The sequence below is a fragment of the Seriola dumerili genome, unplaced genomic scaffold (assembly GCF_002260705.1).
Source record: "Seriola dumerili isolate Sdu_G_001 unplaced genomic scaffold, Sdu_1.0 BDQW01000056.1, whole genome shotgun sequence".
NCBI classification, from domain to species: Eukaryota; Metazoa; Chordata; class Actinopteri; order Carangiformes; family Carangidae; genus Seriola; species Seriola dumerili.
Genome location: NW_019174311.1, coordinates 6,370,173 through 6,394,981, shown reverse-complemented (window position 1 = coordinate 6,394,981; position 24,809 = coordinate 6,370,173). Strand labels below are relative to the sequence as shown.

The window sequence follows — 24,809 nt, the reverse complement described above, 5'->3', positions numbered from 1 at the left end:
GTTTGGTCAGAACACAGTCAAAAACGTCCATAAGTTTCTAAAGCCCAAGGTGGTGTCGTTAAAAGTTGTGTCTGGTCTGGCCAACAGCCCAAAACCTAAAAATATTACATTTACTATCAAAAAAGACAAAAATCATCACACTGGAATGGCTGGAACCAGATAAAATGTTTGGTATTTGTCATTAAAGTATGACTTGAAGGATTAATCACTTATGAAAATAGACGTCATTGCCAATTAAGAATCTGTTTATTAGTTAATTAGCTAATCATTTCTGCCAGCACCCACTCCCTCAGGTTGACATGAGCAATAACAGCCTGACACAGAAGTTATTGTAAGTTGAAGTCCACGTTGTTGTTTCCTAAAAAAAAGAGACAATTTGTAAAGTCCCCTTCTTGCGATGTGCCAATAAATGAAATGCCCCCTCGACGTAGGATGACAGAAGAGTCACTTGACTGTGTTGATAGATGGTAAAAGTGGGTGTCGACTGTGTGTTCATTATTACAAAGCGCTCAGACAGCTCAACTCCAGCCCGATGTGGAGGGAGGGAGGAAGGGAGAGAGGCAGGGGGGGAGGTGGGACTCTTCGGGTGTGGGAGTTTTGGGGGAATTCAGAAAATGTTGTTTTCAGATGGTTTGCCTGCGGCGAGAACATTTTCTAAATAAACCGAAACGCAGAATGCTGTGATGTGCTGTGCTGTGTCAAGGATGTACAGTGTAACGTCCTTTTCTTCTCTGCAGAACAAAAACCTTCACACCCCACCTCCACCTCCTCCACCTCCACCTCCACCACCACCACCACCACCACCCTCTCACGGCACAACCATGCTGTGCTCAGTGTTTGCCACTTCAGCCAAACGCTGAGTTGTCTGACTTTAGAGGAGACAAAAGAACCGCAGGAGAGGGGGGAACAGCAGGCAGGGAATGAGGGGCGGGACGGCACACATCGGTTCATTTAAAACATCAGCAGCTCATAATGGACGAGAAGTGTAAATACACACAGACTTTTCATCTAGAGACACAACAATAAAACTATAGCTACTTTTTTTTTTAATGACAGAAACAACACCGTCCACCATCGGGAATGTTTATGTTGGCACTATTTGGAATTTGAATGGAGAATATCAGTTTATGAGGCAGTTTCACAGATGGAGTCAAAACAACAGTGGTAGAAGAAATGAAATCACCATCCGCAGACGACTGTGTAATAATCCAACATATTTCAAAGTTGTAGACCAAACTGAGATGATTAAAACTTACCAAAACAATGGCAAATTTCTCCTCCAGCTCGGTGGGGTCAGGCATGGGCACCTTCAGAGGCATGATGTGATGCTTCATCTCCGACTGGCCGTCCACACTTTCTATATTCCCCATTTTCCCCCAGCAGCAGCAGCAGCAGCAGCACTGGATCCCCTTGTCAACCTCAAAACCTTGCAATCCCTCAGCTTCTTTCAGTGATGATAATCCAAGTTAAAAAAAAAAAAAAGAAAGAAAAAGTATTCCAACAATTTCATTAACGGATGAATCCAAATAATCCACTTCTCCACACCGAGATAAACAGCTGACAGTGCAGTAGTCTCGTGTTACTGTCCCAAAATGCCATTTACACGTACTCACGAGTTTAGGTTTACAGTGTTTTCCACTGTAGTTTCCCTTCAAAACGTATTCTCAAAAGTAATAAAAGTACAACTTTCTCTTCCGGAAAGTACTTTCTAATTTGCCTGGCCAATCCATTACTTACAAAAAATTTTCCCCCAGCGACAGAGACAACTTTCAAACGCCGAACAACTGTAACTTTTAGTTGCTCCTCAACTTTCTTGGCTACGACGTGTTTCCATTCATTATTGTTGTGTGATCCTGATTAAGTTTTTTGCTGTTGCCTCCACTCAGAGGGCAGGTTTTCCTCTCTGGCCCCGCCCCGAGCTTTAGGGGGGGGGTGGGCAGCGCTCACTGTTGGCTCAAACACCTGTCAGTCACTTCATCTTCGTTTTCCCCGCCCCTCACATCTGGAGGCAGCGGGCCCACATGTAGCTGCACAGAGAAGTGAGGGCTTGTCAGTGTTTTATCGCGACCTGGTGGCGAGATACGACCATGACATGTCATCTAAACAATTTTTTTATTTATTAGTTTTACACAAGAATGATGAAGCCACAAAACGGGTTTGATTCATGAGTGCAAACTTTAATCAAGAACTTCAGCAGCTACATGATGATATGTTCAAATTATTACAGCAGGTTTCTATTTTCTATCCATTACCACAAATCAGTGTCTCAGACCTCTGTGGTGAAGTGACAGTGGTGCTACGTGGAAGCTGTCTCAATATTTGCTTGATTTTAATAACTGCTTAGCTCGAAAAGCAAAATATAAACATGGCCGACAGCATCAGCCAGTTGCATTTAGCGCTACAAACACATACAAACACAAAGAAGCATGTGAGTGTAACACCAGCGATGTGTTTTCAGTATCTACAAAGTTTTCTCTTCATAAAAGCACAGTGATTTAGACTCTGCTTACAGTATCATACCTCTGTTTTCAGTGGTAATGTGAGGGTCTAGGTTTGTAATTCTTTGATTTACAAAAGTAACTTTCAGAAAGCTCTGTTTAAAACATATAAAACTTCATTTGGAACATAATTCATAAACACTGACAAACTGTGCACAGTTTTTGTAATACTTAAGGCAATGATATAAATGTATATAAACAAAGTAATCTCGGGAATTGTTTGAAGATTGTAAAAAATAAAATGTAAAAGAATCACTTTCAGTTGTGTAGGATGCTGTAAATCCATAAAACATTGTCATACCTCAGGATAGTAACCACAGCAAAAGCCCTTTTGTAAATAAAATTCACAGAGGACTTGTACATGCTTTTAAACATATATAAACTTGGTAGGTTGTGCAACATAGTTGCATTTTTATCAAATATCTATTCAGCCAAAATATTCTACTGAAGAATCTGTCCAAGACAGAGTAGAGTTAGCACAGTTAACACTTCATGGATGATAAGCTACATGTAAAGTGTCATAAATACTGGTGGACTGTGTTTGTCGTGAAGCATGTATGTCATCTTTTTTCCTTCAGTGATGGTGGAAATTTTCATTTAAGCTGAATATACAAACACAAATCACAGATCACAGAAGCAACACTTATTGTTATATAGTACCGAAGATCAAGCATAGATTCTTCTAGTTGGTCTCTGCTACCAAATCATACCTGGAAAACAGAAAGGATTCAATTTGTTGTTTAAATATTATATTATAAAATAACATTTGCACATACATTTGTTGATACAATTCTATTATCACACAATATTGTTCAGTAGATGTTTAAATTATTACCATTGTGTGACACCAGCCTTAAGGTCTATTTGGTCCAGGTCCAGCTGCAACTGAGAGCAACAAGGAAACAAAAAAGATGACGTCTCACATTTTCTGTGTCTTGTGATAGTAACTATGTCAACACCAGGAAACTTATGTGGGTTTGAGTGAAAACTAACTGCACTTCAGATGCAGCTGATGATATATACCTTGCCGATAAGCTCCCTCTCTCTGCTCATGAAGGAGACACTGTTCTTCACAGAGAGGTCCAGTTTTCTCTGCATGGACTCCTCGAGAGAGAAATCAAAGTCAAACCTATCGAAAGGGCGAGAAAAGTGGAAGAGGTCGATTAACATCCTTTCATCGCTTCTTTCACTATCATGGGTGTCTCGTTCGTTTGTCTTATACCTTTCGTTGAACTCTGGGTTGAGGTCTCTCTTCTTGGTGGCCGTTCTCCTCTTGGTCGTGGCCTTCTTGTCAGGCAGCAGGATGAAGGAAACATAAGGGTCTGCACCGTCCTTGGAGCAGGCTGCCAGGGATCTGTGCAGTCACATTCACAACATACAGTATGATGGTACTGGCTGCTCTGGGTCAAAAATGGGATGATTAAAAAAAGTAATGTGTATCATATAGAGACCTGCAGGAGTGAACGGTGATGAAAAGCCTGCTCTCCTCTGTGGAGTAGCCCAAGGTAAGCTTCACCTGGCCCGCTGTGGCTGAATCATTGACTCTGAAGGCACAGTTGCCAAAATGTGATTATCATTTTGATGATGTATTTTTATACATAAGCAAAGAGCCTACAGAGGAAACACTGATTACAAATCTATTCACGGTATGAGCAGTGACTGCACGACGGGGCATTGATACTAGCGTGTGCGACTCACATGGAGAAGCCACCTCTGTGTCTGATGTCTAGATGGGATGGAACCCATCTGGGGATGACCTCCTCTTCGTTTGCGTCACTACCTGCATCCCCCGGAGCCCGACGACACACCGCCAGCTGAGTATCCAAGATCTGTAAGATATGGAAATCATTTCTGCATAATAACTGCGTAACTCTACACCCTACATAGTTCATTAGGTACACCTAGCTAAAAGAAAATGCAAGCATTCCTGCAATAAATCCTCCTGCATGAAGGTTATAATATTCAGCTTTTATTGTTATTGTTTTAGGGTGTTGATTCAAGTGTGTGATCATTTTGGAGGATGTAGCCTGTGGTGCATTAGACTGCACTAGATAGATGTTCCTAATAAACTGCCAACTGACTGTATATAATGAGTCAATTCTTCAAACTTTCCATGGTGCATGACTTAAGTTATGAGAAAAATGAAGCAGCTGTCATTGTGAGCGTTGTACGGGGAAATCCACTATCAGACACTGATAAAAGTTGGTATAGATCTGCAATCTACATTTCCCCGAATGACAAATCTGCCCATTACCTACTGCCAGTGCCTGTGTACAGTACCTATTTATGGTGGTTGTGTCTTTTTGATGTTAGAGGAATAGTTTGTCATTTTGAAACATACACTACCTCACTTTCTTGTTAATTGGGAGGATTGATACTACTCTCGTGTAAATATGAAGTTTTAACCACGTAAAGTAGTGAAAACAGAGGAAAACAGGGAGCCTGAATCTGTCTTAACACATTATATCTCCTTTCTTTAATCTGTAGCAAAACTGAAGTGTAAAAAGAATTGTGGTTTTACAAGGGGGTTACACACTGGACTATTTCTTGTGCAATTATTTCCTTGAGTCTTGTTGTCACTGTGACATTGCCAGGCAACCAGCGCTGACTCTTGGCCAGGAAAACCACAAACTATCATTTTAACACAGGATATAAAGTGTTAAGTAGCAAACTTCAGCGGTAGCTAACTGGCTTCTGGCTCCAGCTTCATATTTACCGATGTGAGAGTGGTGACATTGTGCAGGGTATTTGTTATGTATCAGTGGTCTACATAATAATACTGCAGATGTAACATTGGACCAAGAGTAGATTATATTACAGTACGCTGTAAAGTACTGTATTCAGTGTGTTGCAATATTCTCTAAACAGAAAAACCTTTGAGCTACAAGTGATTCAGTACGGGATACATCACAGTCAGGACATTGGTCACATGCACGCAGACTGCAGTGTAGAGAAAATAAGGAGCATATTGTCAGTACCTTGAGTGTGGCCCTCAGTAGGATCTGGCTCTCTGGCAGAGCTCCATCCAGACTGAGCCAGCGGTCCAGCACCAAGCCCGGCTCAACAAGCACCTCCCTGAGAGGAAGTGTCAAGGACCCGAGGGCCTGGCCCCAGCTGTGCGAGAGCTAAATGAAAACACATGCATACAGATGCACGCACGTTTCAGACTTTTATCATGTCTGTATGAAAAGTCAGCTTTGTCAAGAAAATTTTGCGGCCGCAAGGTTCAGACAAAAAGTGGAAATACAGATTCTCACCTTGACCGTGAGTGTTTCATCTCTGGGGTCACGAATCAAAAAATGAAAGGCTTCGTCCCATCGAGGAGATGTGGAGCGCTCACAAACCTTGGGGAAAAGACTTTTGTTAGTCAACATTTTTCTCTCTTTTTTTTTTTTTTTTTTGCATACATATGCTCAGTATGAAAGTCGTGATCCTACCTTGGTTTTGTGTGAAACACCTTTGAGGATAATCTCAGCTCCTGCTTTTGGGTCCTTTCCACTTTTCTTCAACTGAAGTGTCGAACAAGGAATAACGTAATACAAAAATTGTAATCAACATCAGCATTTATTAAAACTAACACACATTACATTAGCGGTGATTTAATATAGAACTGAACATGCAGCTGTATTGGCACACTACAGTGCTCTATGCAATACAGTTCCACTAAAAGCAACCATTGTGCTTCTCCACTCTTTGAGGAGAGGAAAAACACATCATAATAAACAGCAAATAAAACCCCAAGGACTGGTAGATATGATCTCACCGGCAGGCCATGGGCACGCTCCACATACACAAAGAGCACGGCTGCTGATGGCACAACCTTGTTCTGGTACACTTGCTGGGACTGGTACTGCAGGATCTGTAGAAAGTAAGAAATTATGTCACACACAGAGAGAAAAGGACGTTTTAATAAGACTTAAAGTGCAATAAGAAAGTTCTGGGTAAAGTTATTTAGCAACACTACCAACAAAGATATTAACATAAATATACGAATCAATGCAAAGCATCTGCAAAACACTTTCAAAATCCTCACCGCAAAAGTGGTTTTCTTTCCTTTTAATCAGAAACTGTTGTATCTACCATAGCAACCAAACAACACTGCACGAAAACAAGGGTACTGACCGCTCACAGTACAAGATGCATCATTTAAACGATGGGTTTTTGGTATTTTTAAGCTTGCTGTTGTCATTCCTCCTGTACCCACAGGCTGTGAAGCAGTCCTCCTAGCACAACTGCACTACAAAAGATGGGGGGTAAAATCCACAATACTCGTTCTGTGCAAAAATGCATTTTAAAGGTCAGCTGAAGTTAATGTGAGGTTAGACAAACCAAGTGGGTATCACTACTGTTATCATATCTCAGCCACAAATAAACCTTCACAGGAAAGTATGCCTCTTCTGAAAGAACTACAGTCAGTGGAAACACAAAGTGGGAATTTCATTCTCGAAAGATTGTTACTTTAGCAGATATTCACATGATTTGGTTGTTGTGATGTATAGTGATATATATATATCACTATTTGTATATAGTGATATATACAGGCATCAGTGGTTCCCAACCTGTGGGCCAGGGCCCACTGGTGGGCTGCAAAGGTATTGTAAGTGGGCCGACAAATCATTTGCAAAACAGGACAATTTAAGTAAAAAGATAATGTTTTTAAATGCAATGATCTTCAAAAACATTAAAATTGTTTAAAAAACTTTGGTCAGTTTTTCTTTTCTTTTTTTCTTGTATTAAGGCCTCGGTATGTACGAAAGAATTCATATTAGACAAATGATGGATTTGGTAATTCTATCTTATGGCACTATCTTGTAATGGCCTTTCTGCCTGCAGCACTTACAGTTTAAAATAGTGTGGATGCCCATTCCTGCCAGTAAAAAAAAAAAAAAGTTTGTCATGATTTAAAAAAAAATAGTCATGGGTAATCAAGACTTTCACTGTTTACATGTTTATATATATGCATTTATTTATGCACATATATATACATATATGGCGGCCCACATTCGACCCTGTAAAAATATGGAGGCCAAATAATTCACACTCTCAGAGCACAAGCATATGTACATATATAGTGATATGGGCCAGCGGCAAAGCAATCTGGAGACGTACAGTATGTCTTATGGTTCTGGTTCTTAATTTCTTTGCAAGTATTTGCTCATATATTCTTTATTATGACTCAGTTTATTATTATTCTTTGTTGCAAATTGTTGACCAATTGTCTACGACCTCGAAATATGTAAATAAAAAGAGAATACAAAATAAAGTTTCTAACCTGCTCCAGTCTGGGCAGGTCGGACACTCTGGCCAGCCACTCCAGCACCAGGTGAACTCGGCCTGACTTCACATCATTTAGAGTGTACCACTGTAACAAGGTTGACACAGAAATGTTAAATTTCAATATTACATGTTAAATTACATAATGAAATCTTTTCAACTCTGTGTCACGCACCGTATCGATGAATTGTGCGCTGATGATATCTCGTAGGCTAAGCTTGAACCTGTAAGGACAGGACTCAATCAATACTTTGTACTTTATCCTCCTTTTCACTGACAGCTTTTCCTTTAGTTATGAGAGCCACAAGTTGTATAATAATAATAATAATAATAATAATAATAATAATAATAATAATAATGATAATACCAGGACGCACCTTCCGAGGAAGTCGTCCTGATCGATGTCCTTGTCAAACAACTCAAACTGGATCTCCTGACCAGGAAGCTGCGTCAAAATCACCTAAATCATAGAAAAAATATGTTAAATTTAATCTAAGACCTAATAATTTAATCAGAAAAGACTGGACCACTCGAGCATTAAACAATGGTAAAACCTCATAGAGCTCATTCCAGATGGGATTGAGGTTCTCTTTGATGGTGTGGCTGCGGAAGGTGATACCAGCCGCACGGATCTTGACATAGGGGTCACTCTTCCCCTTCACCATGCCCCCCATGAAGTTGTCCTTGGCTATCAGGTTTTGGGCCTCTAACAGATGAATACGCAGCACTCCCTGTGAGCAGAGCAAGGACGGGGGAATGTTACAACAGTGCATGTTTGAGAGACTGAGCTGTGTCTGCTGCTGTTCGACTCTAGGTAAACAATTGTTCACCTCAGTTGCAAACTCCGGGTCGGGTGTGGTGTGCTGCGGTCGTGCTGGCTGAGGTTTAGCTAACCCACCGGGCCCCATGGGGTTCACTTCTGATGTGATTCCCCCCTGACCCATCCCGGATCCAGAGGATGAAGGGCGAGGAGACGGAGTTGTAGGGGTGGCATCATCACTTAGCCACAAAACCTAGCAGGAGGCAAATAAGAGGTTACGATGAGCAGATATCAAGCAGTAAATAACCAAATAACATTTATTTGATTTCTGGTAATAAGAAAAAGCTTCTTCACTTCAGGATGGACAAGGAAGAGAAACTACAGGTTTCTGTGTGAGCATTTTTCTGTACTTACGAGGACCACATTTTCTCTGAAGAACAGAAAGATGAGGCAGACAGAAGACATGCGGACAGTCTACTTTAAAGGGATAGTTCGGGTTTTTTGACATGGGGTTGACATACATTTTTTCAACCACTGAACTACCGTATTCCTACGCACAGGCGCACCTGCAGAGTGCACTGTATTACGCCACTTTCTGATTCCCTCAGCTGAACTGCGGTGGTGCGTGGGAATATGGTAGTTCAGCGGTTGAAAAATGTAGTGCCAAAGGAAAGTGCCGTTTTCACATGAAGATAAACAGCTGAAAATATTCTACATGAAGCGTACATTTAAACAGATTTTGGATTGTTTTAAAAGGCTCTGTGTGGCTCTGCTAGTCTGCCGGTGCTTTCCTAACTGGGAGCGCGCTGAACAGAATCTACAGCAGGTAATGTACCGACTATTCATGAGTACCTGACACAACCCCACATTGAAAAACCCAAACTATCCCTTTAAGTTTCGATTTGTGTGTTAGGGTTAAGTTCAGGCATGTCAATGGGAGTAGTTACTGATTAGAAATTCATGTAGTGAAGATCATTATCTTAAGTCTAGTGATGCAGATTTGTGTGTACATGTGCTACACTACAACTGTAAGTTCTTTATTCTCTGTGTTATGTCCACAAGGATTTGATGTCAACAGCTGACAAACACATAAATGGTAAGTTTAGGGCCAGATGATAGCTTCATGAGGCCAAAGCTGTCCTTCGGGTGCCATTAGGATTTCAAAGTCTTCCACACAGACACTGGTTATTTCCAGGAACAGGGCTTGAATCCACATCTTACTTATTTACTCCAGTGGCCAACACATGTCCAAGTCCATCAGTGCAATACCAACCCTAAGCACAATTTTGACGTAGATGCGGCTGGCTGAACCAGAATCCTCCAGATGGAACCACTGGTCCATGGTGAGTTCAGGGGTCGCCAGAATACGGGTCAGAGGGATGGTGAGACTGCCTAGGGACAGAGCACGGTCGTCATCTTTGACCTGATTGAAAAAAAAAAAAAAAACAGGAACAGAAGACATGCAGTTAGAACGAAAACCAGCTGGAAAAGCAAAAATAAAGGGAAAGGGGCCATAAGTAGGTTAAAAAGAGGAGAGTTCAGTTTACAGAGTAATCACAGAGAATAAGAGGAAAAACTGAATACTGAGTATTTACTGTACTAATCACCCCAACACCTTGGGAGTAAATGTATGTAATAAACCTACCAAGCTTAATTGGTGCATTTAATCATTACTCGTGTAATGACTTACTTGAATGTCAATGTCTTGTTTGCGAGGATCCTGAATGAAGAAGGTAAAAGCATCCTCCCACACAGGGCTGTTGGTCCCGTAACAAGTCTGAAGAGGAAAGGCGAAAAACATTCATTATGTTCAGTTCGGTTTACTAACATACTAATTAATAGTTAAAGTTTTATTCTCACCTTGCTCTCTTTAGTCGTATCCTGAATGGAAATCTGCACCATTGGGCTCGGATCCTTATTGCCTTTCCTCATCTACAACACATTAAATACATACATGTGGGTAACAAATGAAACTTTAAGGCTCACCACATGACAGCATCTTAAATAGTTGTAATCTTACAGGCAGTTCGTAAGCTTGGTCAAGATAGACGGCTATGATGGCGGCAGATGGGGGATCAGCTGTCTTACTGGTCAGGTTCTGGTTCTTCTGGATCACCTGGTAGAAGAACAACAGATGGAGGTGAAGAGCATGTGGAGAAAATGATCTGGATCTTTAAAAGCCTGAAGCCCAAATAGTGGCTACCAACAATTTTACTATTTGTATAAGTTGATGAACAATGTGTTATTGATTTAATGTTTGACAGTTTTACATTGGTCTTATTTATTTAGATTGCTGTTACAACCTATTACTTAACTTAGTTCCCAAGATGAACTTCTTAAACACAGAATACACACAAACTTAAATATAAAATATATTAAAGATAATACGATACATCCGACAGTACAAACAGATAATTGCTAAAACCTTCCACACAAACCCAAAGAGGCCAGTTTAGGTTATTTTTGGCATGTTATCTTTCATATGATTCTTAGTGGCAATTTAATTTCTGATTATAGATATATATTTGTTTCATTCTGACTTTGTGACAGATTTTGTATTTTATCAGTCAGTCCTGTGCTTCATGTTTATTGCTGCATATCTTGCTGCTCTCATGAAAAAGAGATTTTTAAACCTAATCAGGATTTCTTGGTTAAATAAAGGTTAAAGTTTAATAATAGTAATAACAACAACAAGATTCATATATAATAATATAAATACGTTTTGACTCAACTGTAAAAGAGTTTAACTTTATATTTTTGTGATGAAATAAACATCAGGGCAGATGAAGTTCTAGTAAATAAGCGGTTTAAGAAACTAATCTTGTAACCACAATGGCAAATCTGATTCCAGTCCGGAACCTTGCTTGTTATCGCCCTCTTTTCTTGTGTGTCCTGTCTCTCTACACCGTCACGCTCTCTACAAGAAGGGTCAGAGTCGCCTTCACCTGCTGAGGAGACTGAGGTCCTTTGGCATGTGTGGGGCTCTCCTCAGGACCTTCTACGACTCTGTGGTGGCCTCAGCCATCTACTTCGCTGCGGTCTGCTGGAGAGGGGGGCAGCACTGACAGGGATAGGCAGAGGCTCAACAAACTGATCCGGAAAGCGAGCTCTGTCCTGGGCTGCCCCCTAGACTCCATTGAGGAAGTAGGTGACAGGAGGATGTTAGCTAAATGTTAGCTAATGTTAGCCTACCCTCTGCATGACACTGTAGGGTCTCTGAGTAGCTTCTTCAGCAGCAGACTTTTACATCCTCGCTGTAAGAAGGAGAGGTTCCGCAGGTCCTTCATTCCAGCAGCTGTCAGACTCCACAACTCCTGCTCTTCCTGACCATGTGCAAACTTGCACTTTTTCATGTACATATCATGTGTATTGTGTATATTGTATTTATTAGTGTATATTTGGTGTATTTTTGATGTATATTTCCATAGATGTTTATTCTATAGATGTTTATTTTTCTGCTGTGGTAAATGAATTTCCCAGTTGTGGGATTAATAAAGTTAATCTAATCTAATACTATCAAATAAAAGGAAAAATACTATATAAATAAATCAATAATATAACAACAATAATGTTCTGATGATTATAAGCACATCAATTTGTCCACACTGCTACCCAAAGAAGATCTATTGAGTAGCAGTAGGTGAGTTAGGTGCAGACTCACCTCACTCAGTCTGTCAGCAGAGGACAGCAGAGAGAGCCACTCCAGCCGGAGGTGAACACTGCCAGTTGAAACGTCCCTCAGGTTGAACCACTGTTTACAAAAACAGAGGGCTCATAAAATAATACACACATTTTTCTCGTCTGGCCAATTTCTTTGAGCAGGATGCCAGTATTGAAGGTGATGAGATCAGAGCAGATCACGAGGAAGCTCATGGGATCTGTAGTGTCACATGCTAACAGGATTACTGCAGTCTTACTCAGATATTTTCCTGGGCTAAACAATATAACACTGTGTTCTCATGTTTGATGTTTGTTATTTGATCAAAGAGAGAGACTAAATATAAAGGTAAAAATACCGTTACTACTTACATCATCCACAACTCTGGCCTTCTTTACAATATCAAGATCCACCTTGGCCCTGAAAGAGAGAGAGATGGAGAGAGGTAGGGGGAGAATCAATGAAGCCATGAATCAAAGAGATTCATTTCGTTCATTTCAACAGAATCATGGCCCAATGTGTGAAGAGCAGAGATGGAAATGAGATGAAAAGCACATAGAGACAGAGTAAATGAGTGAGAATGAATAAGCTACCTCCCCAGGAAGTCATCCTGGTCTGGGTCTTTGTCAAATACTTCCACTTCCAACTCCTGACCAGGTACTTCATGGACAATCACCTGACACACATACACACACATAAATGGACAAATACACAAATACACACAACAAAAATACAAATATAGATACAGCCACACACGACACAATAATGCAAGGGCATGCAAACAGAATCACGATGGCAAGAACTTTTCTACTTTTAATTTAATATCTATTCAGTGTTCGGCTCGAATTTCGCAAAGCACAGGAAAACAGAAATGTGACCCTGAGAAAACAATTTTTGCAAGAACTCCTTATCTCAGAAACAGCAGCTTCCTGTTTCAAGAGGAGTAGATAAAATCGCCACAAAACTGTTTATCTCTGAAGTGCTGCTGATGTATTTACTACCAAAGACTTAGTGCCATCCCTATCAAGCAAGGACACCAACACCAAGCTATAAGTTTTAAACACACAAACTGGTGGGAATTGCAGCAGTTGAATATCAAGGTAAAGCCACATATCTCTTCTTTGGTTTTGAGCTCAGTTTTGGCTTTTCCTCCCTCCCAGCCCCTCTCACCTCATACATCTCCCTCCACTGTGGGTGCAGGTTGCTGTCTACGTGATGAGAGGTGAAGATCTGGGTTCCTACACGCAGAACGGCATATGGGTCCGATTTCCCATCAATCAAACCTTTGATGACTGTATCCTTAGCGGTCAGGTCCTCAGCCTCCAGCAGATGGATACGCACAACTCCCTGTGCATGTGCCGGGAGTTCACATGCAGGAAAACACAAGCAAGCACAGAGAATATCAAAATGTATCTTCACAAAACATGGCTTTTCATTCACAATGTGAATTTGCTGTATGATTTTCAGGCTATGTGTTTGCTTGCAGCTAACGTTCTCAGACAGAACTGCTTCACTCTGTGTGGGCCCGTGTTTCTCCAGGCCATTTATTATAGAAACAGTTACCCTTGGGAGAGGGGAGCGGAGCTGCGCAACGTGCAGGTCGGCCACCAGGGGGATAGTGAGACGATTGGGGAGCACCAGGTGGGAGGCTATTGCATCCATTATCATAGTGTCCGACATGGCACTGCAAATGAATGCAAGGACGATGATGGGGACACACAAGGGAGGGACACACAGACAGACAAAAAAAACTATACACTACCACTGACATGCATTAATAACATGATGTCCAGGTTCACACTAACACAACCAACAGGAAGCACCCACTGGCTGTACAGGGCAGTCTTCTGTGAAATCATGTTGGCTAATTTAGAGGAGGAGCACAATTAAAAAATTATGACACTATCACTGAAAGTATTGCCAGAGGGGGCTGATGTGTCAGCAACAAACTGGCCCCGGACAATGCTTTAAGTACATTATATAAAGATCACAACACACACAGTGTAGAATCAGCCACCACACAATTACACTGAATATCACTGTAAATAGAGTTGGATTATTCCCTTTCGTCAGACCATTAGTTTATCTTCATTTTCTGTTTAAATGTACTGCAGTTGATTCTACATTGTCCACATTCTGATCTTACATAATGGACCTGAATAAAAACTACCTGAATATAAATGTATGGAGTCATAGTATTACTTGTTGAATACAAGAACCACCAGCACAGCTTTAGTTCTAACAACTTAAAGGATAAGATTGGTATTGTTCAATATTTTTCTTATTGTCAATAAATCAAATGAAAAGGACAAAACCAACAAGGTGTTACCCTAGACTACCCATAGACCTCCCTACTCTGTCTATGATAATTGTCTAAAAATGCTGGGAAATGCAGTGTTTAGTAAATGTTGCTCTAATAAGAGGAAATTGTGCATTAGGTGGAGGCTAATTTCAGATGAATTTCCTGCTCTGTTGAGTTTTTATCACTAGGGCGGTCCATGTGGGATTAAAGTGATTAAAGTTCAGCTTATTTGAACTGGGGTTGTGTGAGGCACTTATACATAGTCAGTGTATTACCTGCAGCAGAGTCTGATCAGTGCCCTTTTCAGTTTAGAGAAGCAGCCGGGAGTACCGGCACCAAAACTGAGTGATGTGATGCGTACCTACGCTCAGCTCTTTCTGACTCAAACAGCTGATCTGCAGCGTAATACAGTGTGCGTTTGTGAGTAGTAATATGGTAGTTCAACAGTTGAGTAGCAGAAAATATAGTTCCAAAGGAAAGGGCTGTTTGACAGCAAGATAAAGCTGTGAAAATATACAAAATACACTTAAACTAATATTAGCTTTTTGAGTGTGCATTTGGCAGCACATCACTCAGTTTCTGTGCCAGTACTCCCGGCTGCTTCTCTAAACTGAGAGGGTGCTGATCCAAATCGACTTCAGGTAATACACTGACTACATACAAATAGTCCGCACAACCACTCATCAAATAACCCCAACTATCCCTTTAACTTAAAATAAACTACAGTTCCCATGTTAGTGGTAATGAAGAGACATGTCAGTGCAACAGTGAGACCCACTGCTCACATGTTTTTAACTGCCTCGGGACAATACTGAAGCTCTATGGCACTGAGGAATAAGCTATATCAGGCGTTGGCTCCGTGGGCAATACTTGTTAATAGGATCAAGTCATTGTTGGTTTTTGGCTTTTCATAGGATTTGTGGACAAGAGCAAAAATGAAGCATATTGCCACGCTTATCCTTTAAGGATGTGACCACACAGATCTGCCACTGAACAGAGAGACTTTTAAGCACTGTTGTCTGTCTCAGTTTGTCTTGCAACTCCTTTTAATTAAAGGAAAAGCCTCTCTGATCCTAGTTGCTGAATAAATAATACATTCTCTGTTATATCAGTTACATCAGGTCCAAAAAGTGTAGAAGCCAAACTGCACACAAAAACAGCTCCTACAACTGGCACCCTTCATTAAAAAAAAAAAAAACAGTCACAACAGCTCTATCATATCAACTCACTTCAGCCCAGGGATATCCAGCAGGTTGGTAAGCCCAGTCCAGTTGATGTCCAGTTTCTACACATATGGAACATATGATACAGATGCAAGTAATGGCATGTGAAGAAGTGTAGGCCTTTAGATAACAATGCAGTGAGAGACAGAAAACACTCACAGGCCTGCGGATGAAGAACATTGTGATGGCTCCAACCAGAGGCACATCTCCGATCAAAGGCTCGAGGATCACACGCAGCTTCCCGTGGAGCTACAAAGAGAAATTTTTAATTAAAAATATGTTTTCAGGCCACTCAACTGCAATAATAATAATGAATATCTTAATAATTATTCTTCTACCTGGATTCCTTTCACTCCAGCTTTGCAGAAGTACTTTTTGATTTCAACATTGACTTCGACGTCACCAGCATAGCTGCAATAGAGGAGCAGTGACAGATGCACATTTAACCAAGTGAAGCAGTTGATATGAACTGTGATAAAGCTGATTTCTTTCCTGTGCTAAGTAAACAATGATCTGCTGTGACAGATAAGGACAAGCCCTTGTGAAAGATTCACAATACACAAGCAACAGTATAAAATGAGGCACTAAAAGTTGTGATGCATTACCTCAGGTATAAATCCAACATAACTTGTCTCTTATCGTTCTCTGTGTGAGCCTTTACACCGGACACCTTCAAAGCCTGTGAACGAAGCAGCTGCTGTTAAACAAAGCAAACAAGACTGGAAGAGACTTTATGAAATCACATTAGAAAAGATTCACATGAAGATCATCAGTCGCTGTCATGAATGCATCCTCTTTATGCTTGTAATGAAGAGAATAGTGAGACTAGTCCCGCATTACCAGACTTAGATACATATTACCAACATCAGTAACCCGTGCTTCACTGTATTTTCTCAGTCATGGGACATTTACAGGATAAACGGTTACTTTTATGACAGACAATTACCTTATCTCCTATGTTGACCTTGGTGAAGCTGAGAGTCTGCAGGTGAATACTGGAAGCACGGATGGCGGGAGCAATGGTTTCTACCAGCAACTTCTCCAGATACTGGCCGACAAAGGGCCAAGCCTGCTGCAGGATCTACATGACAGAACATATGGCCATTCATTATTTTCCTGTTAAGGTTTTAGAAACAGTAAAGCCACGAGCCAATGCTTCATTTACATACAAAGTATATATGATCATCAATCATAAATTGGTTAATGTAATCAAATGTAGTTCACGTTTACGTCCATATAATGTAATTCTCTGAGTAACAATGAGTTATAATTTGTGTAAAAGCGTAGTCATAGCAAAGGGCTTCCTGTGAATAAAGAAATATTTACCAGAACATGACAGAAAATAACAAAGAAAGATTAACTCACAATAGAAAACACCTGCTTCACAAAGCCATAGCCACAGACTGTTTGCCTTGTGGCTGAAAGACTTTTTGTAGAAGTTTTTACAAAAGCCCATCTGAGAAAGGCTGGAATCCAAATTGTATTGAAGTCGCTAGTTTTTAAATAAATTAGTCGAGTGCCCTCCAGTTATTATTCATCTGGGAGAGCATCATTCTGAAGTACAATTAAAAAGAAAAATTTATCATCAATGCTTTACTTCATGGGTCCATAAGTTCCTATGAAATGTCCTAGAAAGAACAATGTACTTGTCACTAATAAAATGGAAAATAAAGACACTTCCAATTAATAATCCTTTTAATTGCTCCTGTAACCTAGAGAGTCTTTCACTGCACAGCAGGTCGGCTGAACATGCAACCAAGTGACATTTGTCTAAAGGAAAGAATATAATTCATCATTGGAGAATAAAGTTTATAATAAGAAATTATTAATGAATAAATATTTATCTACATTTAAATGGAACATTTCTTTTAAGAAAATTCTAATAAATCCAGGAAATTGTTTTTTTTTTTTTTTAGGAAATAATTCAGAAATTATGGATCTGTAGAATAAAGCATTAGATCAGTGTGTCAGCGTATCACTCCACACTGCCACACACTGGAGTTAGCTTCAGCGTTTCAGTGTGAGGTGTATCAAGTCCTGTCAGCTACTGATTACCAATCCCCTGACCACCTCCACCAGTCATGTGACTTGTGATACTAATAAACTGCAGCTACAGGCAGGTGGGTGTCCTATACATTATTTATGACACAGACAGTTATAGAAATGCAGGTAGTAACAATGCATCCTATAAAATAGAGCTCCCCTGGGGCTTTTTTCACATCCATTACTCACAGTCATTATCAGCTCCTTTTCTCTGCATGTACTCATTTCTTTAAGTTGTTGAATATAATACATGGTGAGAACATTTTGAGGCTGATGTTTGTTTGTTTACAGCTGCGAGAGAGAAGGGTAAGCGTGGGCAGCTGGATCACATGTCAGGAAGCCTGAAGGAGAGACGTGGGCTGGCGAAAGATGGGCCCAGCAAATTTCCATCCTACAATCTGGGCTTCTATCACTGACTTCATTGCATTTTTCCCTCCAGAAAGGCGCTTTGTCTTATTAGTATTCACATCCACACTTGCCCTGTGCTGATGTGAGGTTACTGTACTGACAGAGACTAAAAGACTGCAATATGATCTGAGCCGCTCTTCCTGCCTCTTAATTACACCATTCGATTATCTGCTCTGATGGAGAGGCTGCAGCTGGAGCCAGGTCACTCAAAGTCCACGCAAGTGTTCTTTATCTTAATATTAAAAGTGAGTTGTTGTAGCTACTGTTGGGAGCTACTCGAGTGAATCCTAAACACCTTATCTAGAAACAATTTGTTGTTTATTTTGCTTTGCTAAAAGTTCAGCTGAATGAAGCAGAGCAGTCCTTTATCACACAAGCTGAATAAATTTTTCTTTAAAAAAAAGAAAAAAAAAAAGATAAATCCCTCATGGTAAAATATACAGCTGCACCCATGCATTGTCTGATAGGAAAAAAACATACCTTATTCAGCCACTCCACTTTTTCCACATCTGGAAAGTTGACCTGTGGACAAGTAATATGGCTCAGGCATGAACTCAGATAGGACAGGGTAGTGTAAAATGACATTGAACAGTGAGAAGTGAGAAGAGAAGTTAAAATACTTCTTTTAGTGGGCCTAATGTTTTTCTTTACTTCAGTAGAGTTCAGTCAAGGTTCTACTCTGTTTACATATTAAGCACAAACCGCAAATCAGCCTTTCCCCTAAACCACTGAGACTTGATATGACAGATTAGGCCTATCTGCCCCACACACACACACACACACACACACACACACAAACACACACACACACACACACACACACACACACACACACAAACGTACAGTTTATCCTCTCTCTCACTCTCTCTAACCATATACAGTGGTCCTGGTCACTGCCTCTGCTCTAACGGATGTTTATGAGTCATCAGGTTTTTGCAAACAGGCAGCGTATTGAAACAGGAAGAGGAAACACACAAGAGAGAATCTCTACCATTGTTAGATAAATTATCTTGTCTGTATAGTCGTAGCCGTGCATTTTGCTGTCAACTCAGTGTAAGGTCTCCTCAACGTCAGTGTCATTTTTTACACCTTTGCACTATGAAGACTTCATCATCTGACATGTTCATTTCACATTCCTCTGTGTGGCAGCAGTTCAGACTAATTCCCCAGGCACTGCACACAAGGAATGTCTAAATGTGGGGCTGGTCTGACACAGGAGGAAAAATACAATGAACAAACGGGACCTTCATGCACATATTTATTGTGTGCTGCCATACAGCTCCGTGTCTTTTTATGTGTGTGTGTGTGTTCACTTTAGAGCGTCTGAACAAATAATAAGTGCTTACTAGTGAGTTACAGGCTATTCATGGAGGTGCAGCTCAAGTTCAACCTGGCAGATGTGACAGATGTGACAGGTGATACAAAACTGCAGAGCACGAGCATGGCGGGCGGTGAGCCAGCTAAAAGTGTGAATACAAGTCCTTACCCAGGGAGGCAAATCCCTTTTGGTTCTGAAAACCTTTTCAGTGGTGAACTCCCTCTCGTTCTCCAGCAGGTACATGGCAGACTTGAGCCTCATCACTTTCTCCAGTCGACTGTGCTTCCATCCCATGTAGATCATCAGACCGAACAGCACAACGCTGATGCTGAAGCCGTAGTATCCGGCCAGGTACACCGGCACAAGCGCACCCAGGCATTTCCCAAACGACCACAGCACACTGACTGCGCGTTCACTGGGGGGCTGGTTCGGTAAGGCCGGTGCTGCAGCCCCCGTGTCTCTGCCCATCGTGCCCGGCTCTGCATCCGCGGTTGGCATCGCAGGTTCCGACTTCCGACTCCGGTTTCGACTTCACTGGATCGAGCTGGCCTTCTGCTCCTCTGCTACTGTGACTGAGTGGCAAGCGCCAGAGAAGACTTACCGCTGATTTATTATAGAAACCATCGAGAAATCAGCGATAACTTGCTGGTTTGGATCGGTTAAATCATGATCACGGCTCGTCTTCGCTGTCCTCCCCCCTCAGTTCCGCAGGGCGCTAAAATTGGCTATTCCGTGTTTCATCTGAGTGTAATGCTCCTCTCTCTGAACAGGGCAAACAGAGACTAAGACCAGTGAGGGCGGGATCTGCTTGAAACCCTCCTTCGCATTAAGTCCTGTAGAAACCTAAACCCAAGAATTAACTTGTAGCGTCACGCACTGCCTCAGGCGGAGCGTTTTACAGCTTAGGAGCAGAGTCAATTAATGTATATTTTAACTTAGGACACCAGAAGGACACGTTTTATCCAGAGTAACATCATCACCGTGTAAACTGAAGGATCCACTACCCCCAAAATACTGCAATAACAATTCACAGGTTGCTCAACCCGTTATCTTTTTCTTTTTTTTTCTTTTTTTTTTTTTTTTTACATAACCAGAATAAATCCTCCTGCACGCGCAAGCGCTCATCTCCACTGCAGCAGCTTCATCAGCAGAGCATGACAGCACCTACAGGTTCACTGTCAGTACAGTGTTTCAGCTGTGCCGCTTCATCGAGTTACACACAGGTGGCCTGCATCAGACACCGTGGTGTTTAGGGTCAAGGCGGCAGAGTGAGTCGTGACACCTCAAGCATATGCGCCAGTTGCATCTGAAGCAACGTTTGCAGTACCCCTAAAATGTAGGTAAACTGAGCACTTTCTTCCCCAGCGTAGTGTAGAATTTGACATTCAGGTGCGTTTTTTTTCGGCTCGAGGGTTTTCTCATTTTAACAGTTTAATTTATGCTCGGTAACTGAAACAGCAGGTTTAAAATCGCTCCCCGGTTTCCAGGCGACAGCCAATTAGCTGTGTTTGCTCAGGGGGTGAAAAGTTTGATGAACCTTTGTGCAAACAGATACATGAAGAACATGCAGCAAGACACGCAACAATAACCATGTTATTTACATAAGTATAGAGACCAAATACAGTACATTTTCATTGTCCCACACTTACAACTATACAACTCACTTTATAACCTACTGCATTTTGACATGTGGTTTATATTTATAATACATATCTATCTATATTTTGATACTTACCTCTGGTATTTCTATCTAATATTAAGCAGCTGTCCTTTTAAAAAAAAATGTTGCTGTAGGCTATATTTAGTACTTATAATGCAGCCTACATGCACAGGCAGTTTAGGTATTTTTATATTGTTGTTTTTGAATGACTTGGCATTATATCATATCTCAGAATTCCGTTGTAAGAGACATTGATAACATGATTTTTTTAGATGCTAATTTCAGTGTTTCTTTTGGTTTATTCCATTATACAGGACATTAGTTAACTTTTGGTTTCAAATTCAGATTCAGCATGTGTTATTGAAAGGGAAAACATCCTATGGCCTGATACCAAAATTGCTGTGTTATCAGTTCAGTGCTGAAGTTTGACCACAGTAGCCACATGCCTGTTTTGTTGATAAAGTAAAGGTGTTACAATGATTCCCTCTCTGGTAACGTGTTCATAGAATATATTGATGTTTCCTGGCAAGAAAGAAAACAAGTAGCATCCCCTCTCTGGCCCTCTCCTGTGTTGTACAAGCTACTGTCAACACTTTGACATTAAACATTAAAAGCAAATATCATGTGACAGAGATGGAACTTATTTATGCATTGTCTGCTGATTTAAAAGTAGTCAGTCAGCTCACAGTCGACCAGTCATTATAGATCCTTTTTTCCCCATCCAGAAACTGTTATTCACTCAGTAATATGTGCTAATGTGTAAATCATGATAATTGTGGCTTCACTGGTCTGTGTGATTGAAATAGATACAGCTCATCAAAATACCTCCAAACCCACCCAGTGCTTCCCTAGCCCACGTCAATTCACATATTTAGCAAAGGTGAAACTAACTAATTTCAATAAATAACCACATCATGGCCTCGGTAATGAAAACAGCTGTTGGGAGAAGCAGAAGTAGCAGTCACAGGATAATGATACAGCACAGGCCAAGTAATGTAGCAAGAATGATCAAAGTTCAAACTGGACCTTGTGTCAGTCAGATGTCAGTTTGGTTTTGCCAATACTTATTTACATGGATTTATAGTCAACAATGCAAAACTATTTAAGGCACCAAGTTTTTTGTGTGATAATGTGTAATTGTGTTTGTTTGCTACAACAAGTTGTTCATGCAGTGATGGCTTTGCAAAGTGTGTGTTGAGCATTCCCATAATCAATAGATATTAAATTTTCTAATTACCATACCATATTATATGTTGAATGTCCACTTACCATACTTTCACTGGGACTTTGTGGATTGATCAAGACAATCACTGGGCAGCTTCAATGAGGGTATTGTGGGTACTATAACATCTGTTTCCTGGGCATTTCTGTCTTGTGTAAACTACACAACTACACCATCTACTGATAATTTTTAGTGGCTGCAGTTACAAACTCAGCAGATGCTAATTGGAGTGAGTTTATTTGGATGTTTCTCTGTTACCACTGAGCAGTGTTTACTGGGTTGTGCTTGCCTCCAACCAACAGTTTTGTTATTTGTTGGATCTTTCAATTACATCAACCTGTCAGCTCGGCCTGTTTTACCGTCCGAACATACTGCAGAATCCTAAAACTACATTCTGCTTTCAGTGATCGGGACAGGGCTGGTAGTGTCTGCTTGATGGCCTTAAAGTTATCATCATCTAATTCATCTGGACGGCGTCCTCCAGTTAGTTACGATCAGTGCTAATAGACAGGAACTTGAAGCTCTGCCAGTACACAATCAAGTCAACAGCACCGGGACACTTGAATAAACAAAAGGACCATAACTCAAGTTACAGATAGAGATGATGTTACTGTGCATGAACACATCACTTATTTCTTATAATATTATAATACATTCAAGTTATTACATCGCTGCCAGGATCAGACAGAGTTTGGGAGTCATTTTGTCCCCTGTTCATAAAATACTGTATAGTAATACATTTTGTTTTATTATTCCATAATTCTTACTTGTGCCTTGAATAGGGATGTATTGTGGTTTATGGGGTATAATGCATTAAATATCCACTAATACTGACAGCAGAGTTCTCTTTACAGCTTCTGAGTATAACTGCAAATGGAAAAGAACATTACATTGTAAAAGGGAACAATATGAACACTATCCTCTTCAAGTGTTTTCCAGCAACAGCCAGATTGGAAGTGATCTTAGGTAAGGACGGGGTGAATTATTAGACTGCCTTCAAGGGTAAAAACAAGATATATTAGTGCGCTACTTGTCTTGAGTGAGCTCTGTGCAAAGGTTACAGCATTCAGACACACACTCAAATCATGGGATATGGATAGAATCTGAAATCCTTTTTAACAGAAATTTGACCTCAACTTCCCATTACAGATAGATCAGATAGATCAGATAGATAGATAGATAGATAGATAGAGACAGATTAGTTCACTTCCTTTGGCTGAGGTGTTATATAGCCTGATGGCAAAGGGAACAAAGGATCTCCTAAACCTCTCTGTTCTGCAGAGCAGTGAGATCAGATGTTTGCTGCAGCTGCTTCTCTGTCCTGCCAGTGTTGTGGAGAGGATGGTTGGTATTGTCTAACATGTGCTCCATCTTACATTGCATGCATCTCTCCACAACAGTCCTGAGTGAGTCCAGCCTCCTACCAAGCACAGCCCCAGCCTCTTTGACCAGCTTGTCCAGTCTCTTTGTCTTCAGGTCAGACATTCGCTGCCCCAGCAGACTGAAGCATAAAAGAGTACACTGGCCACCACTGACTGATAAAACATGTGCAGCATTTCACTGCAGACGTCAAAGGACCTGAGCCTCCTGAGGAAAAAGAGCCGGCTCTGCCCCTTCAGATAGATGGCATCCATGTTCGAGGACCCGTCCAGTTTACTGTTCAGGTGCACACCTAGGTATTTATAAGTGTGCACCACCTCAATGTCCTTCCTTCGAATGTTGACAGGCTGAAGGGTGGGCCTAGGCCTCTGAAAGCAAGAACAGAATCAAAGAACATAATCCTCATGTAACTACCTGGCTTATCCAAGTAAGAATGGGCCCAGTGGAGCAGATGTGTCTGTAAGCCAAGCAGGTTCAAAATGTTGAGCAAGGATACTTGTATAGGTCCTTGAATAAACATGACAACTATTATGTATTTGTCAGCACTCGGGTTACATTTTTATTGTTAAAGTTGCAAATCTCTATTCAAGCTGCGATTAAATATAGCACTTGCCAATTTTTTTTTTTTTTTTTTTTTTTTTTTTTAAAATAAATTAGAGGTTGTGGCAACATTTGTATATGCGTCAATCTAAATGTTGTACATATACAGCTGTACAATATACAATTTGTGTAACAAATTGTTAAATTTTTCACAACTTTTTCATTTAATGTTACATTATACTGCTGCAGTTTTTACACTGCTGTTTGAGAGCTACAGATACACTTCCTTAAGTACAGGGTATGAATACTTCCACCACTAGCTAGTCACTTTCTAAAAAAGGTGAACAAGCAGTTACCTGGTTTAATGACTGCTCTAATGGCCATTTTCATAGCAGAAACTTTCACTGTCACATTAGGAAAAGCGCAGGTAACAAATAACATTAACAATGGCTCTGTTGAATGCAAGTGTACCAGTAAGCCACAGCAGGGAAAACACCAAGCACAATACCGGGACCCTGAGGCA

General features: G+C 40.8%; 2 protein-coding genes across 6 annotated transcripts in view; both read right to left on the bottom strand.

The window, feature by feature from the left end:
- The window catches only part of fmnl3 (formin like 3), a 33,786-nt gene extending 31,955 nt beyond the window's left edge, over positions 1 to 1,831 (bottom strand). For all 5 annotated transcript variants that reach the window (XM_022741503.1, XM_022741501.1, XM_022741505.1 and 2 more), the window contains exon 1: positions 1,257 to 1,831. In XM_022741503.1, coding sequence (XP_022597224.1) covers positions 1,257 to 1,370 — 114 coding nt within the window. In that variant the 5' untranslated portion in view covers positions 1,371 to 1,831. The remainder of the gene's footprint in view (positions 1 to 1,256) is intronic.
- Positions 1,832 to 2,166: 335 nt separating this feature from the next.
- On the bottom strand, positions 2,167 to 20,405 carry LOC111219120 (extended synaptotagmin-1-like). Its single transcript, XM_022741712.1, has 31 exons — positions 19,653 to 20,405; positions 18,647 to 18,688; positions 16,662 to 16,796; positions 16,321 to 16,394; positions 16,054 to 16,126; positions 15,875 to 15,964; positions 15,722 to 15,777; positions 13,754 to 13,874; positions 13,361 to 13,537; positions 12,784 to 12,866; positions 12,562 to 12,610; positions 12,194 to 12,283; positions 10,553 to 10,648; positions 10,393 to 10,464; positions 10,223 to 10,309; positions 9,806 to 9,955; positions 8,603 to 8,785; positions 8,327 to 8,503; positions 8,150 to 8,232; positions 7,948 to 7,996; positions 7,771 to 7,860; positions 6,262 to 6,357; positions 5,936 to 6,007; positions 5,756 to 5,842; positions 5,477 to 5,623; positions 4,197 to 4,327; positions 3,950 to 4,042; positions 3,721 to 3,852; positions 3,522 to 3,627; positions 3,334 to 3,383; positions 2,167 to 3,208 (listed from the first exon to the last, which is right to left on the bottom strand). Exons 1-31 carry the CDS (start codon positions 19,980 to 19,982, stop codon positions 3,181 to 3,183), a joined length of 3,249 nt encoding a protein of 1,082 aa, XP_022597433.1. The 5' UTR covers positions 19,983 to 20,405; the 3' UTR covers positions 2,167 to 3,180.
- Between the last annotated feature and the right edge of the window lie 4,404 nt (positions 20,406 to 24,809).

Bases quoted from the DNA above. Each gene is read 5' to 3' on its own strand.
- LOC111219120 (XM_022741712.1), bottom strand. From the start codon at position 19,982: ATGCCAACCGCGGATGCAGAGCCGGGCACGATGGGCAGAGACACGGGG. The intron at 12,867-13,360 runs GTGAGAGGGGCT...TATGTGTGTCAG, and splicing joins AGTGGAGGGAGATGTATGAG to GTGATTGTCCATGAAGTACC. The intron at 3,384-3,521 runs GTATATATCATC...TGTTGCTCTCAG, and splicing joins AGAGGGAGCTTATCGGCAAG to TTGCAGCTGGACCTGGACCA.